Source organism: Phaenicophaeus curvirostris, chromosome 2 (genome assembly GCF_032191515.1).
Source record: "Phaenicophaeus curvirostris isolate KB17595 chromosome 2, BPBGC_Pcur_1.0, whole genome shotgun sequence".
NCBI lineage: Eukaryota > Metazoa > Chordata > Aves > Cuculiformes > Cuculidae > Phaenicophaeus > Phaenicophaeus curvirostris.
In genome coordinates this window covers 5430714-5455367 of record NC_091393.1, presented here as the reverse complement: position 1 = coordinate 5455367, position 24654 = coordinate 5430714, and the positions used below count along the sequence as shown (strand labels likewise).

General features: G+C 38.1%; 1 protein-coding gene across 2 annotated transcripts in view; it reads right to left on the bottom strand.

Moving 5' to 3' along the window:
- MMS22L (MMS22 like, DNA repair protein) overlaps nt 1-24654 on the bottom strand; it is a 93408-nt gene that overhangs the window by 52090 nt on the left and 16664 nt on the right. For both annotated transcript variants that reach the window (XR_011336905.1, XM_069851150.1), the window contains exons 9-13: nt 24475-24654; nt 18480-18542; nt 11677-11796; nt 11034-11257; nt 8963-9472 (exon numbers count right to left, since the gene is read on the bottom strand). Coding sequence is in view for 1 of the 2 variants with exons in the window: in XM_069851150.1 (XP_069707251.1) it covers nt 8963-9472; nt 11034-11257; nt 11677-11796; nt 18480-18542; nt 24475-24654 (1097 nt within the window). In the remaining variant the exon portion in view is untranslated. The remainder of the gene's footprint in view (nt 1-8962; nt 9473-11033; nt 11258-11676; nt 11797-18479; nt 18543-24474) is intronic.

Genomic DNA, 24654 nt, shown 5'->3' with positions numbered 1-24654 from the left:
GGCAGAAACTGTGCTACTGCAGGGATAAAGTAACATATCCTGCAGCTATCCACACTGAGCAGGCAAAGTTTACAAGCAAGAGCAGGACAGACACGTGGGGTAACAGCTAAAGCAGCTACATCACTTCAATCAACCCTGGATGAGAATATCCCATTCACTTCTCTCACCTCAAGGTATATATTACTTCCTCATACTTTGGCAGTATGGCTGCCATGGCAAGCAATTGCATGTGTGGTGTTACCATTTCTCCATCCTAATTTCAGTACTTGGTCCTCACTGTATTTCCTCTTGCTGAGGATTTTTTTTTTCAAAATACCAAGGTAATTTTAAATACTAGTTCTGCTCTCCTTTTGAACACCGAGAAGTACCCTACAATTTCTGTACGCATACCAACACAGGCAAGCTCCGTAACTCACTTTCATCTGCTACAACTAGTTGCAGTAAACAGCTTAATTTTCAGTGATCTGAAGTGATACCATTACACATTCATAATACAAGTAACAGTAAATCTCAACACTAATTACATTCTTTATGAAAATTTTCTCTCTCATTTCCATAGACTCACACCATTTTACAATAAAACTGTTTGTATGTATAAGGCTGTTGTTTTCTTTTCTCTTCCTTTTTTGTTACAATACTCAGAAACAAGTAACCTAGAAGGTGATTTATGTCACAGAAGAAATTTCTTCATGAGCAAAAGCATCCCAGGGGAAGAGGTCTCAAACGGTATTCACCCCAAAAGGCAGAATAATAGAAAACAGAAAACACAGAAAGTATTTTGATTCACCCCTTCTCTTCATTTAGTCATTGGTTTCATGAGAGTGCTAAATTGCGTTTGCTGATGGGGTAGTTCTATAAGTTAGTTGCAAGAGAAGCTGACACTAGTAGTTTACAGCTGTCAGTACCATAATCTGAAACAAATGTGGAAAAAATTAAGTAAGTGGCTATTTATCATCATTGTAGCTATTACTCAGTTCCCAAAGCACCAATGACAGGTGGGGAAAACAAAACCCAAAAGTTTGTTCTACTGGACCACCGAACTGAATCTTTCAGAATGCACAAGCTGCTACAATCTGTGTTGTGCTTAGCACCTGACAGGTACTTTCCTTGCTTTTTGTTTTCCTCCATTAAGACAAGTATATTCATGCATTCGTTCAGTTAGCATAACTCTCCTTCAAGTTAGATGAGGGGGTTTTCTCCTCTTTAAAGGTCAACTTTCTTTAAAACACGCAGGCACAAATTAATTCCCCTCTCTAAAGATCACTTCCTTTTACAAGGGGTAGTAATGGAGAGAAGAGTACAAAGGGAAATATTTTACGTAAAGCAGAGACACATAGGTATAGCCCAGTGCACATATATGGCTCATCTCATGAGGGGGCAGGAGCCCTCTCAGACCCACTGGAGAGAGGCCATCAAGGGAGTGTTTGCAGCTCTGCTTGTTTTGGGGATGCCAGGGGGAGAGGCAGAAAACTCAAGCAGTGGCTGAGGTGATTTTATGGCAGGATCCTGGGGAGCAGCGATGGGGGGATGTGGCCCTGGAGGGCTGCAAAAACGAGCATGGTCCTCCCCATCGCTGCCAATCCCCCTGGAAACCAGGTCAGATGCAGGCGCTGAGGGGTATGAGGAAAGTCAAGACCTTCATTCCTCCCTCTGCACACCCAGCGATCAGAGCTGCAGCCCCTGGTGTCCCCTTTTTGCTTGTCCCCGGGGGTGGTGGGGCTCTGAGGGGGGACACGCACCACAGCTGCTGAGCGTGCCTTTCCTTCCATGCCCTCCCCAAGAGCAGCACTTCCAGCACAAGCACACAAGATCACAATGGAACAATATGGGCAGTGAACAGGAGATGGGTGTCTACCAAGAGAAGGCCATTCCAGCATTTGGCTTGAGTGAGGTCCTGCAAAATCAGTGACAGGAGTGTGACTGGAGACACATGCACGGATGGCACAGGGTGCATGGAGCCCCTAGGGGTCGCACGGCTGCCCGCGCTGGAGCTTAGGCTGAACATTAGGAAAATTTTTTTCACAGAAAGGGTCATTGGGCACTGGAACAGGCTGCCCAGGGAGGTGGTTGAGTCACCTTCCCTGGAGGTGTTTAAGGGATGGGTGGACAAGGTGCTGAGGGGCATGGTTTAGTGATTGATAGGAATGATTGGACTCGATGATCCAGTGGGTCTCTTCCAACCTGGTGATTCTGTGATCTAACTGTTCTTGAAGACAAGTGTGGCTTGCCTTTTCCCCTACATATATGCCTGCTATTTTATCAACCAGATTTGTGATTATCTGCTAAGAGAATAGATCAGAACCATAGAGGAATAGACAGGCAGAGGCAGACAGTGCACTTTGGTATGCTAGAGAGCCCAAGTACGTTGTCCCAGCCAGCTCTCCATCCGCTTTCTTCATCCTTCCGCCCAGCCTGTCAGCAGGAGGCAGCATTGGCTCTGACAGCAGCAGCACTGCACCACAAAGTAGTTGGGAGCTAGCTTCATTCTTCTGTCATTATATAAGCAAGATGACACTGTTCTCTAATCCAGCCAAAGCTGATAAGTACCATCAACCTGTCACTTCCTACATTTCAAATTCTAACATTGCAGCATCAAAGAGTTTTTACATTTCGATTTCTTTTGCTGGCAGCAGTCGGTAGCCTCTCATTCTCCCACGGTGTTCTAATGCAGCATTTGCACACCAGGGTTACTCCCAGCCTGAATAGCAGGTCATCCCCTACTCACTGAGCTCATCTGCGGCCCATGTGCTAGGCAATTTAGATCCAATCAGCCCTTATTTAGCTCAAGAGTAATGAGCAGCATAGTGACACAGACTTAAGCCTGACCCTCAGGACACTGCTCATCAAGCAGTAAAACTGTGACAAAATCATTCATCTTCCACCCGCTGGCAAGAAATAATACTCGCACTCACTGTATTACTTTTTCAAGATAGAGAAAAAAAAAGTCCTGAATTTTCATGATGTGAGACATTAATTTGCAGAAAGCTGAATTCCCTTAAACCCCCCTGTTGCTATGAGCTCACCAGGGGGAAATAGGCCTTAGGAGACTGAAATGGAATAAAGAAAATTGCTTCAGCTTTCTGTTCATTTTAAATAAGCCTTAAATCTGACAAGAGATATCCTAAAGAGAGAAGAAATATATATCTTGTAAGGTAATGAAGAAACAATCAAAATTAAGAGATTAGAAGGCTACTCGCATATAATGGTTTCATTGGCAAAAGTATTTCTTTGTTTAACATGCACAACAAAAAAATATATTCCATGTGAAATGCTAGTCTCACACTTCACATGAAGAATAAAAGAAAGAAAACTGAGAGGAAAGTTAATTTGGGGAAAATAGTTTCAAAAGTGAGACGCATCCATCAGAAAACAAATCTGTGCTTTATGTCCTTCAGGAAGCATCTATTTCTCTAAACAACTGCGGGGTCCCAAGCAGCAGGTTCTCAGTACCCTGCATGATTTTACTCTCTTTTTTTTGGTGGATTTACTCTTTCACAACAGTAAGTCTTGTACTGCTGTCAGACAGGCCACAGAAAGTTTTCATATGGATTAATTTTTGCTAGATAAAATGTATACAATGGATGAAACACTGTATTTCAATCTGTTACCCAGGGGACAAACCTGCATACCTGCGTGACTGATGTCTGAATACTAGAGTTGATTTACTTTAGCTTTTGGTATCTACCAAGACTGGCTTTATTTGGGCATCAACAATCAGAAGGTCTTGCAACAGCTTCTGTTGTTCATTTTGTTTTCCAAGTAGAATAGAATTTTTCAGTTGGAAGGGGGCTACAGTAATCGTCTATTTGAACTGCCTAACCACTTCAGAGCTGACCAAAAGCTAAAACATGTTGTTAAGGGCATCATCCAAATGCCTCTTAAATACTGACAGACTCAGGTCATCAACCACCACTCTAGGAAGCCTGTTCCAGTGTTTCAGTACCCTCTTGGTAAAGAAATGCTTCCTAATGTCTTGTCTAAACCTCCCTTACACAGCTTTAAACCATTCTCACAGGTCCTACTCACTGGATATCAGGGAGAAGGGACTAGCACCTCCCTCTCCACTTCTCCTCAGGAAGCTGTAGAGAGCAATTAAGTCACTCCTTAAGCCAAACTTTCTCCAAACTAGACAAGTCCAAAGCCCTTAGCCACTGCTCATAGAACATGCCTTCCAGCCCTTTCATCAGCTTCGATGTCCTCCTTCTATGGCAGATGCTCGCTTTCACATCTTAAAACACCAGTATGAAATGGATTTTCATCAATTATTGAGCCTTCACACGGCCACCCACTGATTCACAAAAAAGGACAGTAAGAAGTAGAAGCGAATTATCTTGCAAGCCTGACCCAATGCTACGCATACACAGGAACTTTCTATAAGCAAAGTATTATGTACACAGATCCAATGCATGCAATCTCATTTCAGGCCTTTGTATAGCAATACTCTCAGAGCAGAGGAATCAAAACATGTTGGTTTTAGCTAGTCATCTTTCAAGATCACAATACAAGGGACAAAGGTAGAAAACATTATTTTAGACCAATAAAGAAAAAAATCCTGAAAAATATAATCATCTCAAATTCCACAAAGTAGGAGGAAGAGAAAAGAATTTCAGTTTTAATTACCAGAGCCACACCTTAAGGCAAAAACTGTAGCCAAGAACACATCCACTATTCACACAGAAGATGGTAACAGATCACTTCTAAGGATTTAGACACATCAAACCTCTCTCGAAATGCTTTTATATTCCAAAGTAGTGCTTGCTTCCCATGCTCTAAAGCATTTAGATTTTCTTCACACTCATTCAAACTTCAGTTTTATTAATGGAATAACTGAACTTTAAAAAATCCTAAAAATACTTTCAACCACAGGTCAAGTTAGCACAGCAAGGCACACTTGGTCCCCAAGCATAAGACCTATGCTGTGAAATGAAAAAGGAAGGACTTACTGCCATTCTCCACACAGGTAAACAAAGTTCATAGCAACTTTTAATGATCTTCTAATGGTCATTCATTAAGCCTGGGAGATTTTAGAGCCTAACTAAGATCTCCCAACTCTCAGTTCAGTGGTTTAGTCAGAGTTGCCCTCTTTGCTTTTCAGGACATCACAGCCTGTAACTCTAAATATACTCACAGGATGGAATGCATAAGAGAGGACTCATGCTCTTCCAAACTCTTCTGGATACAACTTTCAGAAGTTTAGCATCAGAAAACACATTTTACAAAGATGAACACTAAAACCCTTGAGGGGGAAGAAAAGGAGGAGGGAGGGCGGAGGACCTTTCTATTCTCCTCCTGAGCTTATCTGCTGACTTACATGGTAACAGAGCAGGGGAGACAGGGTTCTGTTGGTCTCAGAAAGCTTCCCACAGGCTGTTTTGATGGCAAGTATAACGCAAAAAAAAAAAAAAAATTACAAACGACTATACATTTCCATAGCAAAGATATACTGGATAATCCATTCCTATTGTGATTTCTTTCACAACCTCAAGGCTAGACACACTCTAAGAGATATAAACATCCAATTCTGCTGTTATCCACGGTCCAATTAGTAATGTAACTTTTAATTAGAGAGAAGTTTATTCGATCAGCATTCCTATAGAGCTTATGAAATTTACACGCTTGAAATTTTCAATAACCTTTCAAGTCCTACAATACTGGCAGAACAGTACAAATGGGCATAAATACGCAATAATTGTTTTCAAAATAAAATTACCATTTATTATGTTATTAGGTTTGTTGTACTTCTTATTTCTCCTATGGGAATCAGCAGCAAGTCTCCCCAAAAACAGGCAAAGATGTTTGGAGTTCAGCAATGATTTTACACCTGGGCACGCACCTGCATTTTATAAGCCTGCAACTCAGTGCTAATACACTACAAAACCCAGATGCCAGGATGACAGTAATGAGTGAAAGCTCATGTCAGAGTAATAACTGATTACAATAAAAGATATTTTAGCATGTTTCAAGCACTTCTCTTACGAACAGCATATTGGAGTGCAGAATCTGCTGTTAACAGACATTCAGCAGATTTCTGAATTTGTGTCAATTTTCAATACAAGTTCCGTCAAATCCATTAGATGTTTGTATTTTTATTAACCTAGGTTTCTTTTTGTGCCATGAAGCACTAAGATGATGGGTATTGCTAGAGATTTGGAACAAATGAAAGCACATGAGGGCAAGCATCCTGCATTTACCTTTCATTAAAGAAGAAAAAAAGAAACCAACAAACCAAAACAGGATTCTAAAACGTTGCTTAAAAACAGAAACAAAGAAATAAAGGAAAAACTTATGTCTAAGCTAGAAGCTGAATGCTCCTAATAAGCATAAGAAGGAAGGGCTTACATTTTTATTTTGGGGAGTTTCTTGATTGTTTACTGTTTATTTTACATATGTTTTTTAAAAGGAGCCTATTAAAATACAATCTTACACTTTATACTGAATCTCACTATGAACATCAAATACTTGGAAGTGCCAGCAAGTAGTATCTTGTTTCCAATTATCCACTCAACACATATCAAAAACTAATAAAAATAAGTTCTTCTGCCAAGTCATAGCTCTATTTAAATATATAGACACAAAAATAACCATGATAACAATAAAGAAGTGGTTTAAAAAAAAGCTTATTTAAAACAGTCTAACTATAGGTAAATACAACAATCAAAAGCTACCAGTACTTTTCCAGCAGACAAAAATACAAGAAAAATCTGGAAAGGGTTATTTTAAAACACAGTAGTGTAAAAAATGGTGAAGGTGGGTGACTCTTTTCAGATGTCTTAAGAAAAAAGGAAGAAAAAAGGCACACAAGGTTTTGAAAGTGTGAAGTTTTAGCCCATAGCAAGTTTTCACTGCTACATTACAAACCCTTGAATAAAGGTTTATAATGGAAATGCTGACAGACCCTTAACCATAGCAGCATGAATAGCTATAATTAAAGAAGAGCTTTTGGCTACACCTCACTGAAAATGAAAGATTGCCATTTTTACAGCACCCACAAATAAAAGCTACTGGGAAACCTGGAATGCAATTCTACCAATCCAACAAGACACATTAAAAGGGGGCTGCTAAAACTATTTGATATTTTAAGCTTTAAATGCTAAGCCATTTTGCTAATGTAACCAATTCAGTATGTTCATAATACTATTTAATCAGCAATGAAGAACGCTCCTGTGAGCCATCATCTGGGGTTAGCAGAAAGTGGCACATGAAGTTATTGTTTCCTAACAGCCTAGAAGGAGCTCCTTTTCTCTTTAATCAGTGATCTCACTTCCTTCCTGCCTGTACATTCCCTGTCACACAGTCATAAAATTATTAAAATGCAGTGTAGAGAAAAATTACATTTATGAAAGACCTAATGTTTTATATCTGCCTGGATTTTAAAAACAGAAGAGAGGATGGCATTGAACCATCTCATCTTCTCCCCCCGAGTCTGCAGACACATCAGGCCTAATCACTCTGATTAAGCTAACAGTAGTTTAACATCTGGTTAGCACAAAGTCATCCAAATCATCTAAACCAAAGGAAGTGGCTTTTGTGTTTCACTTGTATGGCAACAGAGGACTATTTACAGTGAGTCTGTCAAAGTGGGAGAGAGAAACAGTAATATTTTCCTGTTCCGTACAAGCTGAAGATCATGGAGTTTTATAAAACTTAAGGAATTTAGCTTCTCTGTAGATGGCATAAGTAGGGAGGTAGCAGTAACCAAGTGTATAAACATAGAAGCTGAAAAAAAGAACAGTTAAAAAACAGGGTTCCAATAACATCCCTCATACTGGTTAGTATTTAAGCATGTTGGTAATTCAAATATTTCAAATTATCTGCATTTTGTATGAAAAGGTATAAACACTGTCCTCCACCTTGTCTGTGATGACCTGAGAAATCTGTAATGAAGTTCTGTGCTGTCCTCTCTGTGTTACAAGAGGACCACATAACCCCCAGCTCTGGAAATCTTAAAAATAATGCCAGGTTTTGAAATAGGTAACTTTTTCACCACTCTCAATTTTCTCCCTATTTCACCTATAAAAACAACACAACAAATGCTGTGTATTAGCTAATGGAGAAAATGTCAAAGTATTTCTGAAGTCTCCAATTTATTCCAGTAAATATGTTCAGTTGAACCGAAATAATAAATAATAAATCAACTAAACTTTGTTTTGTGCTTCATCTTTTTTCAAAAGACTGCCTGAAAAACAGTTGTCTTTGGATGTATAAGGTATTGACAGCTGCAGTCAAACTACTAGATAATAACAAAGAACCTAGTTAGAGATATCTTGCATATGGGCCTCACTACTCCTGTTATGTGCTCCTCCACAGCTCTTTCCACATATTTCAGTCTTGCATATTTGAAGTAATGGCAGATCAATAGCTGCCTCTTAATATCTTATAAAAAAAAAAAAAAGCAGTTTAGGCTTCAAACTGGAGAACTGCCTCTGAAAGGCATCAGTAGACAAAAATATGCTTATTGAAGGGCACTGTGGATGTTGAAAACTGAACTAGTACATCAAAGCAAAACTGCTTGAAAGTGGTAAAATATAATTTCCTTCTTTCCTATCAAACCCTAGACAAGAATTCAAATCTCCATAACCGTTGTATTTGATTGCAACCTTGGTGAAAGAGAAAAAAATAGAATGAAAAGTCTGAAAAATAGAATAGATACACTGAGGAAAAAAAAATAATACCCAAACCAAAAACTGACTAGCTTATGCAGTACAGATAATAATTTTTAAATTTCCTGTGCCAAAAGAAAGATGGTATAGTCCGGAGTAATCCTGAAATAGTAAGGAAACATTTTTAAGATTCTAAATGCAGTGAAGTATTGATGGATTTTGAAATTTAACATTCACAGTCCTCCAGATAATTCTCTTTCCTTTTATTCTATTTCAGTAAAAACTTAATAAGAACTATAATTTAACCCTGTACACAAAACCAGCATGCCAGTCTCTATCCACAATTTAACTAAACAACTTACCGAAGTCTGGCTAGAACCACCTGAAGAAAATTTAGGACCATACTCAGTTCAGCTCCTCGACAAGCAGGCAGCAGCATGGAAAATCCATCATTCAGCAACTTTTCCTCAGAAAGGCTCAAGTAGCAGCTGGTTTCAAACACTTCTTGGACACCATCAATGTAAGTTGAAAGCAGAGTCCAAAGATTCTGTTTCTGTGAGTAGTCATTTTTGGTTACTAAAAACTCCTTTGCCTTCTCACGGAAAGCATTTGAGAGTTTCTCAGCTAGCACACTAATGTCCATGTTCTTCTCAACATAAATCAAAAGGAAAGCAAAATGACCTCTCCAGATGAGGGCCATCTGAGAGATGGTGACAGAGGATGGAGTCAGGAAATCCAGAAGATCCAACACTCGACTCACTACATCTTCTGTCTCCGCAACAACTGCCAGCATGAGGAACAAGTTAAAAAAGTTCTGCAGCCCCACTTCTGTCAGCTCCTGCATTCTTCTTCGATGGAACTTGGAATAAATTCTATATTAAAAAAAAAACAACTGTCAAATAAACCAGGAAACAAAGTTTCTTCAAGTATGCAACTTGAAAAAAGACTTGCTTAACTTTTTGATTTGTGTGTTTAAAACCTTGGGTATACCCTTCACCTTTAATTTCAACCAAGTTCCACATACAGTAGTTAAACATCCATAAAAGCTGTTTTCCTATTCTGCCACCTGGAAAAATAGTTGGAAATGGTGTTAAGGTTATCAAATCTCGCCACCAAAAATTACAGCAAATCCAATTAATGTTGTTTAGTAGTAAATTACTACTGACAGGCATTTAAGTTCTTCATGCATCAATTAATGCTTGGTTAGCTGCTGAAAACAGAGTTCATCCCAAAATCATAGCTGTAGGCTGTTAAATTTTGCTACTTGTGTAATTGATTTATTCAAGGTAGAAATGATGAACACTGGCTGAGTAGACTGACACACTATATGTTGCGTATTATTATTCCCCCCTCTTAAATCTGGGAAAGTAATGCACTATAATAGCAAAAAATGTAAGTATAATTTGTTTTCAGTAAAAACAAAGCAGGCTAATTAAAATTACTAACTAAGGCAAGACTGATTCAGCATCACACAAATCTGTTTGTGGTGGTGTAGTAATTTTTAAACTCAAACTTTACTGATTCTAACAAAGTAAACATAGGCACTAGATATATTTTCCCTATCTGATAGACAAAATAACCCTTTCTTGGAAGAAACATACCACATAACTTTGTAAGGTGTATGTGCACATGTGAACTGTAAATATATTTATTACTTACACATAAAATGATTTTATTAATACTTAGTATTTAATCAATTTGATTAATACTTAAAAAAATATTTTTTAAAAATCAAAACACCCCAAACATAATATATTCAGAATTAGTTTTATCCAATGGAAAAATAATTTCAAACAGTTAGCACCTTTAATGATCAATACAGTCTCAGTACCATAATGGAAGTTTTACTGATCCAGTAAGTGCATAAAACATTAGGATGTTGATTTAACTACATAAATTTTACATTTTTTTTAACATCATGACTCACTACCTCTCTTAATTAGTATGTTCCATAACTCAATGAAAAATTAAAACTCTCACAAAAAAAAAAATTGTGAAAAATTCGGAAGCCATGAATAAAATGCAAATATAAATGAAATTGGAGGCCTAGCAAGAGACAGTCTGCATATTCTTGGACAACACACCATTTACATGCAGCTCAAACAGAATTTCTGGGCTTTAATTACATTGCCTACCTGGCAATAGGGTTGCACTACTGCACAGGTTGCCAGTGTACCAAATTCCTGGCCTGTGAGGTTAAGTAAATCATCATGGATGCCAGGGCGATTCCTGGAGCCTGCCACAGCCTCACCTGGCAACAGAAACTTCATGGAACAACTGCCTTCAAGTTATCAATCACCTTGGATCCCTCATCCCCTGTACTTTCTCATAAGCGCAGTACCCTCCCCTTGCTTTGGCACGTGGCTGGAAGGGCCATCCAGTCTGACTGATGAGACCTCTTACAACATGAGACAAACTAAATAGCAGCCATACCGTCCTTTAATTTGTTTCCAAGGATGCACACCACTGTTCTCTGCCTGTTCTTTCATCATCTGTGCCAATATGCTGAGAAAAATTAAGTAACTGTTGCTGGACTTGTACAGGTCAGAGATCTGCTGTTCACAACAAGTCTTCACCAACTCAAGCATTGACAAAGAAGTTTTGCTAACATTTGCCAGACCCTTCAGACCAAGCCAAGGAACAGTAAAGCAGCTGTTCTAAAAGAATAAATGAAACCAGAAAACATGATAAGTAACAATAAATGTTAATATTCTAAAGTCAATAAGATTCAGTTCACACAAACAGAAGGAACCATTCCTACAACAACTGAAAAAAAAAATATGCATTGTAACTATATGCAAAGTGTTCTTAAAAGATCTTAAAATCAATAGTCTTGGTGAAAAATAACTGTAAAAATATATAATAATTTATTCTACTGGGACAATGTAAGGGACTGTAACATATATTTACACATGATTCCTTAAATAAATACAGCAAATTTAGGGATTTGCCATTGTCTAGTCAGTTTTACAAAGTGTGGCAATCAAGCTTGGCTAAAAGAGCATCAGAGTTAGTTGCTAACAATCAAGCACTGCTCACATGCAATTCTACATTTTTTTTATATTCATCTACTTACAAGGTTCTTGCTGTAATAATCCCAGAGTATGGTGACAATAGATAGGTTCAAGTCCCAGAAACTACATAAAGTCAAACAGCACTGAAGATGCATTCGTAAGTGTTCTTCTAACACACCAGTCTTGAAAAAGGAAGAGAAAGTTTATTGTAGGAGGGGAGCATCACCTTAACTACATGTAAACCCAACACTATCAGATTATTAAGAAAAATGTCTTAATGATTAAAAACTTTTTTAAAATATTTTTTATTATATAATAATGAGTAAGTGCATCTGCAAATATGAGCAATGAACTAGAAGATAAAAACTGACAATCTAGCCAATATAATAGTTCATCATGCACCATTTCAGGTGTCTGCATTGACAGCCAATTCAATATTGCAAGTCTAACTTGAAACACAACTGCATGGTACAGAGCCTCATAAAACAGTAAATGGGACATTAGCTATACTGAATGCATGAGTCAGGGAGTCTAAAGGAAATATCATTCACCACTGATACACAGGGAAAGTACTACTCCCTGAGAACTCATGTTTCTTTTTATAGTATCCCAAGCATAAGGACTTTCTTTCTGAATCAAGTTCCTTCTCAAACCTCTGCAACATGGCTATACTGGTAGCATCCCAAACAACTCTAAATCAAAGGCAAATAAAAATTTCTGCACACCAGGAAATAATAGCGAACAAAAATATTTCCCATACCATATAACTTTTTTGCATTCCTTGGTTCCAAATTTTGCAGACAAATAGAAGAAGGCTCATAAAAAAAAAAAAAAACCAGAAATTCCAAACAATTTGAACACAGTGAAGCATTCAGGTTCTAAGTTGTGACATCGAGAGCAACACTGATTCATCTCATCACGCTTTTGCTGTCAGCAAAACTGGACTTACACCGGAGCTAGGATATAGGATCGTAGAATCATAGAATCACCAGGTTGGAAGAGACCCACTGGATCATCGAGTCCAACCATTCCCACCAATCGCTAAACCATGCCCCTCAGTACCTCATCCACCCGCACCTTAAACACCTGCAGGGAAGGAGAGCCAACCACCTCCCTGGGCAGACCGTTCAGAAAACACTTAAATAAAAAAAAGTAAAATAAGAAAAGAGAAAGCACTGATGCCAGGTAATGGAGAAGGATAGCATTAGGGTTTGTTGGGTGTTGGTTTTTTTCTTTGTTTGGAGGGTTACTAGTTTGTTTGTTTGATTGTTAGTTATTTTAAAATAGTCTTTCATTAAGTACCTGTTACTGGAAGAGCAGAACTTTTGCTGTCACTCACAATACTATGTCTAATGGCTTACTATGTCCTACAGCCACTTTTCTTCCTGTTTTCAATCACAGAATCACACAGAATAACCAGGTTGGAAGAGACCCACCGGATCATCGAGTCCAACCGTTCCCATCAAACACTAAACCATATCCCTCAGCACCTCATCCACCCGTGCCTTAAACACCTGCAGGGAAGGTGAATCAACCACCTCCCTGGGCAGCCTGTTCCAGTGCCCAATGACCCTTTCTGTAAAGAATTTTTTCCTAACGTCTAGCCTAAACCTCCCCTGGTGGAGCTTAAGGCCATTCCCTCTTGTCCTGTCCCCTGACACTTGGAAGAAGAGGCCAGCACCCTCCTCTCTACAACCTCCTTTCAGGTAGTTGTAGAGAGCAATGAGGTCACCCCTCAGCCTCCTCTTCTCCAGGCTAAACAACCCCAACTCTCTCAGCCGCTCCTCATAAGGCCTGCTCTCCAGCCCCTTCACCAGCTTTGTTGCTCTTCTCTGGACTTGCTCCAGAGCCTCAACATCCTTCTTGTGGTGAGGGGCCCAGAACTGAACACAGTATTCGAGGAGCGGTCTCACCAGTGCCGAGTACAGAGGGAGGATAACCTCCCTGGACCTGCTGGTCACACCATTTCTGATACAAGCCAAGATGCCATTGGCCTTCTTGGCCACCTGGGCACACTGCTGGCTCATATTCAGTCGGTTGTCAACCAACACACCCAGGTCCCTCTCCTCCAGGCAGCTTTCTAGACAGACTTCTAGTCTGTAGCACTGCATAGGGTTGTTGTGCCCCAAGTGCAGGAATGCTACAATGCTACATATAGGAGAATATTCATTAACTTATCTCTACCTGGCTATACACTCATGTGGAAAACATTTGCTACTCCTTATCAGAACACTGTAAACAACTTCACCAAATAACCTACAATAACTTGTAATCATTTCTGCCTTCTTTTCTCATGAACAATTATTGTAGGTCATATGGCTTCTAAAGCGGTATATTTCCAAAACAACTTGAAAATTGAAAAGGCACTTTTAGTTATCATAGGAAATCATATATTAAATACATTATGTATAACAACATAAAAAAGACAGTGAAGTAGCAAAGGAACTTTTCAAGACAGTCATTAAAAGCTATACGGAATAACAGTTCAAATATAATAAAAATGCCTACAAATGAAAAGTGATCCTCAAGTATCGCTTTTACATACAATATAACTGTAACTATTAAATCTGTAGTCTTCCTAAAACAACAATATTACACAAAAAATAAGGGACAGAACTGCAGCCATTTTCAACAGCTGCTATCTTTTTTTAATGACTAAAAGCAAGTCTCTTGATTTAAACCAAAAAACTGCAGATGTATTTCTCTAGAGCAATCCACCCAGTTACAAAATAAGTAAAAAGAACCCAAACCATAACACACATCCTTCAGAAACAGAATATTTAAAGCTGTAATTTGTTCAAAGGATTGTTTAGTATCTAATTCAACAAACAATGACTGCTTCAGTTAAACTAACTCAACAATAAACATGGTATTGTGAGCAGCTTCAATTTCAATCATTATTTATCTGTCCAACAATAGTTTTAGAACAGTTTCCAAAACCAAGATAGTACTTAAGGCTTTATCTCAAATTTAATATGAAAGAGTTCTCCAGACTTCAAATATCACTGGAATTAATAGATTCTCTCGTTGCTCTTTTGCTTAAAAAGCTCTCTTGCACTGCTGGAAATATTATCAGAACTCTTGAGATAGCCAGCTTTTAATTTATTGCAGAAGGGAGGAACACCAGATACTATCAAAATGATAGTACTATCTAAACACAACATTTTTCTCTTATGACCTCCTACTGTAGTAACAAAATTGGTTTCCTAGAACTCCAACAAATACTTCTGTATATCTTTTAGAGGAGAATTAGACAAAAAAATACAGTGAAGGTATAACAAAATTGAGGCAGAAATAAAACAACATGAAACTTTTATTTCCTAAAATGAAAAAAGGCTAATAAGACAGACCACTATTAGTTCTTACGAGCAAAAATGCTTTGGATTGTCATTTACAATAAAATTTTGTAAACACAAATTCATCTTATACTGACAATCCATAAATTCAGTCAGTTTGATGTTGCCTAGTATACAAATATAGCTATGTTAATATTCCTACTACAATATTCATTTTGTAGTACAAATAGAACTGTAAACCAACTCTACTTTTGTCATTACCCTAGAAACAGAAACTACAACCAAAGTAAGGAATACCTCATATAACTAGTTCCCCCACAAATATCCTTTTTTTGTTTTTTAATTTCTTTCTTTTTTTTTTCTGATACAGATGGGAGATCTTTCACACAAGCAACTATCTTCAACTCTATCCATCAAGAATTATAAAAAAAGAGAGAAGTTTCTGGCTGAGAAACTCACCAGTCTGTCACCTGTTTGAAGCTGAAAGGATATATCCAAGGAAGTGGCACTTTGCACTTGTCCAAGTATCCACTATTGCTAGTATCTTTCTTGACAGCTCACAAGTAAGAGTATTTTCACTTCCCAACTGCATTGGCCCCCTAGGTTCAACAGCACCTCCACATCTTTTCCTTGCTTAAAAGCAGTCTGGCTATAACCTTATAAAGGAGGAGTTCCTAACTGGAGACAGGGCACTGCAGCACCCCTCTGCCACCTTCACTTGGACATAAGACACCTTCCTCAGGAAGTCTTTATCACCTCCAAAATAAGTCATATTGAGGGAATGGCCTCAAGCTCCGCCAGGGGAGGTTTAGGCTGGACGTTAGGAAAAAATTTTTCACAGAAAGGGTCATTGGGCACTGGAACAGGCTGCCCAGGGAGGTGGTTGAGTCACCTTCCCTGGAGGGGTTTAAGGCATGGGTGGATGAGGTGCTAAGGGGCATGGTTTAGTGTTTGATAGGAATGGTTGGACTCGATGATCCAGTGGGTCTCTTCCAACCTGGTGATTCTGCGATTCTATGATTCTATGTTCACTCACCCTCAAAATTCATATTTGCAACAGTTCCTATTAAATCCTAACATAGATATTGAAGCTTATACAAAGAGAAATTAACAGTTACTGGTAGGAGAGAGATTATCAATTTATATTACAAATGTATTATCTGCACCTTTTTCAAATGCTTTTGAACACAAAAAAATATGCATACTTGTTTTCATCTCCATTTTCCTTCCCATCTTTTGTATGTTCCTACTCGCCTTCTGAACACGTTTAGTCTACACGCTTCTAAAGCTAGGGAGCAAGAAGCGCAAGCAGATTATGCTGTTGATGGTCATACTATGTACTAAATAATTAGGTTTTAAGCTCCCTTACGCTTAAAAATGAGCTTTCTAACCACCAACTCCTGCCCTCTCTTGCAAATGAGTGATTCAGAACTACCATTTCTTCTAACTTACCTTGCACAGCTATTGCTGAGCATCTCTGGTATAGATAATACAAGGCATATGCTGAAAAGGATAGGTCAGGTGGGATTTACTAATAAATTCAAGCCAAGTGTTAATTAGCAGTATCATCAGTACTGTTCTGTTGTTCATTCAAAGAGCACTAGTCTCCCTTTTGCTTTTCCCTGCTTCTCCATGTTCCATTTCATTATTGAGTTCTTGGTACCTCATTGTGCTTCCCATTCCTATATTTTTTGGTCTCAAAAATATTTACCCAGGAAATACTTCAGAAATATAAAAAGATACGATAAAAGGTAACAGTGGCCCCACGAAGCTGACAGATCACGAGAGATGGACAGTTCTACTTGTAAAAGACAATCTCCTTCCTAGACACAGTCATGGCTGGTGTGCAGGGATCAGAAGTGGGATGCCATTTTTATTATAAGCACCTACATGCATTCATGCATGTATATACAAGGACTAATGCTCTCCAAACAGCATTTCCTACAAGCAGGTAAATTCACAATGCAAGCAAAAAAAAAAAAAACAAATTAAAGGAAAAAAACCCAACCCACTAGATAGTTCCTTAAATGGTTGGTAACAGTTGCAAATATGTTCTTGGCAAATGAGGGTTTGTTTCAATTCCAACACTGGTTGCCTTTGGAAATTAAAAGCTATTTGCCTCATATTACTGTGTCATGATTAACTTATTCAAGTCTTCTGAACTTGGACACGTACCTGCCTTTCTATACTGTCTACAATAAAATACTTCTTGATGCTTCTGATAAACAACCTGTATATTTTATATTTAGCCAACTTCAGAGTAATCTTTATTCAAAAAAATAAACATTCACAGGAAAAGAGGAATATTTTGAAGAAAACTGTACTACAAGGGTCCTCTTACTGTTCCTCACATTGCTGACATTCAGAAGATGCAACATGGGAAGGTGGTTAATAAGCTAATTACTGGGTTTGTGCCTCTCATCTCATCTAAATCTCTCTAGTTTCTCTCACAGAATAGTAAGCAACCAATAAGTGAGATTACTATTGTAGTTTTAATGTATATGTATAATGTGTGCACTGTTGTATACCGTAAAATCATTAAAAAAGTTAAACTTTTAAGCTAAAAGACTATGCAAACAAATGTTAGTTTGTGTAGCATGATTTTTCAACTTCTTCATACCCTATTGTTTCATGTATCCTAACAAGTAAAAAATATCTTCTTGTAATAACTGTAGTAGTTGCAACTATTGTTCAATACTCCAGCTTCAACCACAGCTGTTGTTACTGCATGAGCAAGGTAGTAATAAAAGAGCCACCTCCTCTGCTGCTTTCAACAACAGAACTTTGCAAGAATTTTTTATAGCATCAGAGACCAAACAAAAACCCCAAACATTTATTCACATATTAAGCATACACAAATCAAAGAATTTTTTATAGGTGTTTCTGATATAGCATTTGGTATTTGTAACATGCAACTTCAGAACAAGTTTACAGAGCTGCAACGTAACACATTTAAAAACGTGATGAACAGCATATTTAAAGCATTTTAAAAGGAGGTCAATTCTGACCTGTGGGCCATGAAGCATTGCATTAACAGTTCTGCAGAAAGAAAAATGATAAGGTATGAAATGAGTGCTCAGAAACTAGAACCTTATCAGTAAGAGTTTGATTCAAGCCTGTAAGACAAATTGCTCAGCAATGCAAGTCACCTTCCTGCTGTGATGAGGATATAGCTGAATTTTCAATGCAACTGACTATCTCCCTCATCATGTCTCCTCAACTTGATATCCTTACATTCAGTATCTGGTTTACATTTTCTAAGCATCCAGTTCTTATTCTGAATAAATCTTGTCTGAGTAATCATATACCTACCCTTCCAGGATAATTATCTTTTTCCTTTATCTGACAATTTAGCATCAAGCACAACCACCTGAAAGCAAGTGTAACTATTAAAAAGGAGGGAACTGTATACTGCCATAGTTCAGCTACGTCAAGGACATTCATTTACCTGTGATAAAACCACAAGAATTCCAAAACTACCCATGTTCATTGGACTTTCACGCACGGTCTTTTCCTGAAAGCATCCCTGACACTTTCCTTGTTCGTTACTTCTTCCTTTACACACTTACCTGAGCATCAGTGGATTTTTTAAGGAGCTCTTCCACAAATTTCCAATTGGATTCCTTCTGTTTCTGAAAAATAATTGTTATCACTATGAAATAGCATTTGTATTCCTCACAGGAATCATTACATAATAACATGAAAATAAGCAGGCAATGCATTTCCAGAAAGATTTCATTTCATGACAGCATATTGTGGTCATCACTGAGAAAAGCTTTTTTGTTTTAAGAATATAATTAATACCTGCTCCAAGAGTTAGGCCCCAAAACCAAATAAAGAATCAAAACCAAACCAGTTTAAATTGTGTGATCTTTAAGTGAGTCATTTACAATCCCAACCTTCACTTTCAGTAAAGCAGTAAAACATTTGGGCATTTTTGACTAATACAAACAGTAAGTATGTCTTACAATTTCTTCCTTTAATATTCTGTAAAAAGAAAGATAGTAAGGGGTAAGAAGAAAGAAAAGATACAATCTCACACTGCGTTTTCTTCCTTTTCAATGAAAAAAGCCACACACCTTTTGGGGTTCTAACGAGTTTTTCCCAGGCCAACCACTAAGGATTGTTTTGGCCAAGGTGGTAAGGAGTTGGCCGGATAATAATGGCCTATATAGACAGAAAAAATACAGGGTAGGTCAGATACGATCCACAATTCTTATCCTTCGGCTTGGGAAGACAATGACTATCCATTTGAATCAACTAGACCATGCTAGTGAAGCAGGAGAGTTACATGACAAAGTACAATAAAAAGGAAGACAAAAGAATACATACTTAAACAAAGTAGGAAATAAAAGGGTAGAAGGTTTTGCAACTAAAGCTATTTCCCAGGAAAAAAAATAAAAGGCAAGCAAGCCAACATACTTAGAATTCTGGGAGGCTCAATAAATCATCTCTTACATTCAGTTATGTCAACAGCTTGTGCAGCTTGTGAACATGGTTTCATCATTGTCCTGCTTTACTCATTCCCTCCACTATTACAACTGTTAAGCTTTGCAAATTATTCTGCAAATATCTGCCCTTTAGACATCTGTATAGATCTTAAAATAAAGAGCATCTTATAGTTTTATAACTGAAATATAACTGCTTTTCAGCAGCAACACCATTGTGCCCCATTCTCCTCTACTACTTAATGCTGTGCTCTGGTCCAGAACTCCAGAAAGTACTGAAAAAATTTGAAAGATTAATGCTTTATGCATTAATACTTACGGAACATAATTTGACTACTTGGTGGCTTTATATTTTTCATGACAAGAAAAAGAGAATTCTTAAAGATTGCAGATGGTAGCAAGTTGCAGTCTGTAGACTGTATGGAACAAATATGAATGCAAGGACAGACTTGCAGAAAGTTACACTAAAGCTGTGATTTCATGACTCAGGAATCTAAGCAGTACCAATTAAGGAGTTCCCTCTTTGCTTTCTCCTCATCCTGCATTCTCAGCTGTAGTGTGCCACTGGCTCAGTTGTTCTGGTACTTCTGTTTGTGGGACGCAGTGTGAACCAGATCAGTGAACCAACTCAGAGCTTTAGGAGAGAAAGAAAGAGTGAAAAAGGGAGGAGAGCCTGACCTAGGTCATAGAATAGAGACATGAATAATTGTGCCAGAACAGCAGAGGGCATATCATGCTTACAGTGGTAAACAGGACTTCTTAATTTGTCCTTGATGCAAAAGCCTTTGTATCATGAAACCAGAGCTAGTGTCCCGTTAGCATGCAGTCCTCTGCATGAAAAAGTAGGCTAGGAGTAAAGGCAGCACTTCAATAATAAGCAAAATCCAGGAAGTGCACAGTCAGCATTCCTAGATGTTCATGGCTAGTATTTATGACATATTTTTATTTTGACAGCTGTACTTTAGAGCTTGATGTTAAGTGAATACGTGCACACTACTGCATGGTCCTACTGCTAATTAACTGCTCAAAAGCCAGATCTATCAGACACGAGCAGATATCAAGAGTCAAGCTAAATGGCGATAAGACCTCTGAATGTCTGGATCAGCCTGCTCAGAACAAGCTTTTAGCACTCCCATAGTCCAAGTACACATGATTTATACAACAAGTGATTATTGCCAAAGTTCCAGCTCAGTGGCAGTATGCAGGTCACCTTACAAGATCCTGGAGTAATCTAGGCAAACTCCTAACAACAGCTGGAATTGATTATGAGAATACATCCAGGTTCAGCCCAAACATAGGAAAGAATGACACCAACCACCTGCTGCACTCTTTTTGAGCTTGAATTGTCGCTATCTTGTAACAAACTTGCTTCATTCAAATCCCACCAAATTTACATCCCAACAGTACTGCCTGCTACACTGGCAATATGGCACAGCAACTGTTTACAATCTATCCACGTCACAGAATATGTAGAATCTCCATCTCTTACTCCTAACCTGCTGGCTTACAATGTCCTCCCTCCACCGTCAAATAGTCCCAAATTAAACAAAACCCGGAGACCTTACAGAGCATAAAAGTGCTTGTAAAACAAAAAACTTGAGCTGAGACCCTTTGGGTTCTCAGGGGGAAACATTTTCAAGGACTAACAGCTGACTATCTGGAAGAGTCATACTAAACTTCTCAGCTGGAAGTCCATGTTTGCATATCTTGCTAGTAGTCATTTCAGATAATTTTATCAAAGGCAAGAAATTCTTAGCCCCAGGTAATTCTGCCCATATTTCCCTAGCCCACAGTACATTGAAATTTACCCCTGCAATGTTCAGAAGTAGCAAATTTTCTCATCAGGTCCCATTTGGTTTTTAAATGTACAAATCCTGCTTTTCAGAAGGGTGAACTGGGACCTGAATGTAGGGTTATGAGAAGAGATATATACTCTACACCCCTCATAACAGAATCTGTAGGAAACCTGGTCAAAAAAGTTTCTAGTTTAAAAAAATAAGTTTCATTCAATATCTATGAATCATCTCATATTTGAAATTACGTTATATGAGCTAAAGGGGAAAAAATAAAAAGAAGCAAGTCTGAAACCTATTTAGAATTTTAAAAGCTTTAATAATAACCTCAAGGCCATGAAGACCACATTAAAAAATTGAAAATCTTCCACAGATGACATAGGCTTAGAGGCAATTTTTGCTACAGAGCACATGAATAACCATCATTATGACACATCACCCTCCCACTTCTGATCACAGTTAATTAAAAGAAAGCATGTGTCACGAAGCTATCGCATCAGATGTTTAACCAACAAAACAGGACTACATTGAGCCCTGATGCAATTCCACTGACTTCACGAATTTATATCACAGACTATTTTATCTTATAATGTTCAAGGAATATTTGAGGCTGAAGCTCACGGCAGGGGACAGAAAAAAACTAAAGAAATGGTTACTATCAACTACCTAGACAGACTACATTTTTGCGGTATGTGAAAAGGTGCTGTTCTTACTGACAGATTTTTTGTAAGCACCCATGTAACTTAAGAGAACAAGGATCCCTGGACAATCTCACAGCCACTCAGAGAAAAGCTAAGCATGGCTAACAATTTGAAGATAAAGACTACTGGAAACATCAAGAGAAGCATGCACAGGATGGTCTCATGATTTACAAATCAAGACTTAGGAACTCTCTTCTCTCAAGTGGGCTTTAAGGAGAAAATATTATGTAATCTTGAACAAGTCACTTCCTGTCACCATGTCTCAGATTTTTACTTTAATACAAGAACAACAGGAATCCTTTTTCCATCCTACATCCGTTTGGCTTATTTAAATAATATAGTGCCTGGGGCAAAAAATCTCTCACAAGGCTAAATACATAGTATGTATCAGTATGAGAGACAGAAAAATTTCCAGTGATCAAAGTAAACAGTATCACTGCATTTTGATTAGGGCATAAAATATAAGACATCCAAGATAAATGTCTGCTTCACACCAGTTTCTGTATTCGACCTGGCAATAACCTTTTCTCTCCATCCAAGTCCCTCTAATAAGCAGGAAGCATAGTAATTCTGTCTTCTCAGCGTCTGTGTGAAATACAACGTGGTTCTCCCCTACTAATGTAGTAACAGGGCAAAAGCAAGGGAAGCTTGAGACGGCTTTCAAGTGCAACAATCCGATGTGGTCTGCAATTTTACCCTGTATGAAAGTGTAAGAATCTGCTTCATTTTGCCATAGTACTATTAGAAAAGATTGAACAGCACAGTAACGAGTGGCCTGCCACAGATCTGTCAACCTGCAAGCAGCATAAGCTGCCTGCATTCATCAAATCCTCCAGTCACCAGAAATGGTCATAAGCTTTTCAACTAAATATAAATATTCAAGCACTGAGCCACTACATCTTCCCTGTCTCCTTATGCCCCAAATCAGGGAATTTGCAAAAATAAAAATCAGTTAAAGTTACTTTTTTGGAAAGTCTAATTTACTTAGGATTAAAAGCACTCACAAAAGTTCAAGATGTCAACATTTTTCATTCCGTCTCTATTTATATAGAAATGCTTTTAAAAACTCAAGGTGAAGGGAAGGGATTTTAAGTTACCAAAACAAATTGATCATCTGATGTGATCAGACTCCCCTTTTACAGATCTGCACTTCATAAACATGTTTCAAGTTTTTAACCTTTCATCCTATGTCTCAACAGGAAATCTTGGTAAAAATTTTAACAGAAAAAAGGTATGACCCTTCCAGTTTTAATATACCTTAATAAATTACAAATAATAAAACACAGTTCACAAGAAAGGGCAATTAAACCCAGTTTGGAGGAAGACACATATAGCTGACGCTTGGCAAACTAGGGAATACAAGCAATCCAGTCAAAAGAGAAAAAAAAAACCCAAACCAAAACAAAAACCCAAGAAAGAAAAAACAATCCCCAAACACAACTACAGTGAACCAAAAGATAAAAGAACAGAAGGACAGATGACAGAAGATGGCATGAACTGATTCTCCCTAGTGCCAAAAGCCACTATCAGACAAAAAAAAAACACCAACAAAAAAAAAAACCCACAAAAAGTAGATTTCTGAGTCTTCAGCTATCTCTCTGGCTTCTAGTCAGCTCCCTCTATAGTCAATTAAGGAAAACTGGCAGATTTCATACCTCTCAAACTGGATTAATTGCCTCAGCAAGTGCCTATTTCCTTCCCAGTTAATGATAAGAAACTTGAAACTAGGTAGGATGAATATCAGAGTAAGGGCCTGAAAGAAGAGTCAGGGTTTACTTGATCCCAGAACTGCAGAAAACTGCAGTGAGGTCTGTGAAGGAATCTGATACATCAGTACCAAATATGATCCTACATACATCAGGCACAGGAATGGCATGTACAGTTCTCAGCCAGGACCCTTACGGAATGCAGGGCAATGTCAAGTCCCTCACAACAAGATTCACACAGAAGAACCTGAATTAACAAGGGACTAGCCCTCTCTAGCCAGCAGGAAAAGCTAACGCCACCTTCTAAATGCATAATCTTGCAACTTACTGCCAGAACCTCCTAAACAGAAGATGAATTCAACAGTTATTAGACAGTGTCTACTGGCACCACATCAACACAGAAAATTACGCTGCATACACATGTATACACAAATATATATGCACCTCTTTGTGCCATTGCTGTGATACAAAGCAAATGCAATTAGCCAGACTGGAATTTAACCAGCAGAGCTGGTTTTTGTTGCTAAAAAAAAAAAATGGCATTAACAATTACAGAGTCAATGTTTGAGATTTATACTTCATAGAGTACAACCTAGCATGTTCAGTTCCTAAACCAACAAACTCTGAAGGATTTATGCTTCAGGCAGGCAGTCTTAAAACATGCTACATCATTAAGTATGTGTGTTACTAACTAGTTGGGGTATTTTGAGTTTCCTTAATACAGTCACCTGCTGAGTATCTGGTGTGTACTGATTTGTACAAAGCACACCTTAATACCACCAACCTTGAAGGATTTATTTTAAGAAGTGTAAAAATATTATAACATTAACGAGTTTTTGTCAATAAAAATAATCAAAGTTAGAAGCCTCAATAAATTATAATAACTTATAGGTATTTAGAAAAAAAGCATACCCACCTTTTCATCTAGATTTCCATTACGGTCAAACTGGTAGAGTGATGCCAGATGAGTAATAATCCACCAGCTAAAACTCAGTGGGTCTTTACACTGAACTGTTTCGAAACCAGATGTCCTATCAGAACTACTTGGCCTTCCAAAGATATTCTCTAGAGTTTTGTTCACCCAGCTCCAGAAACA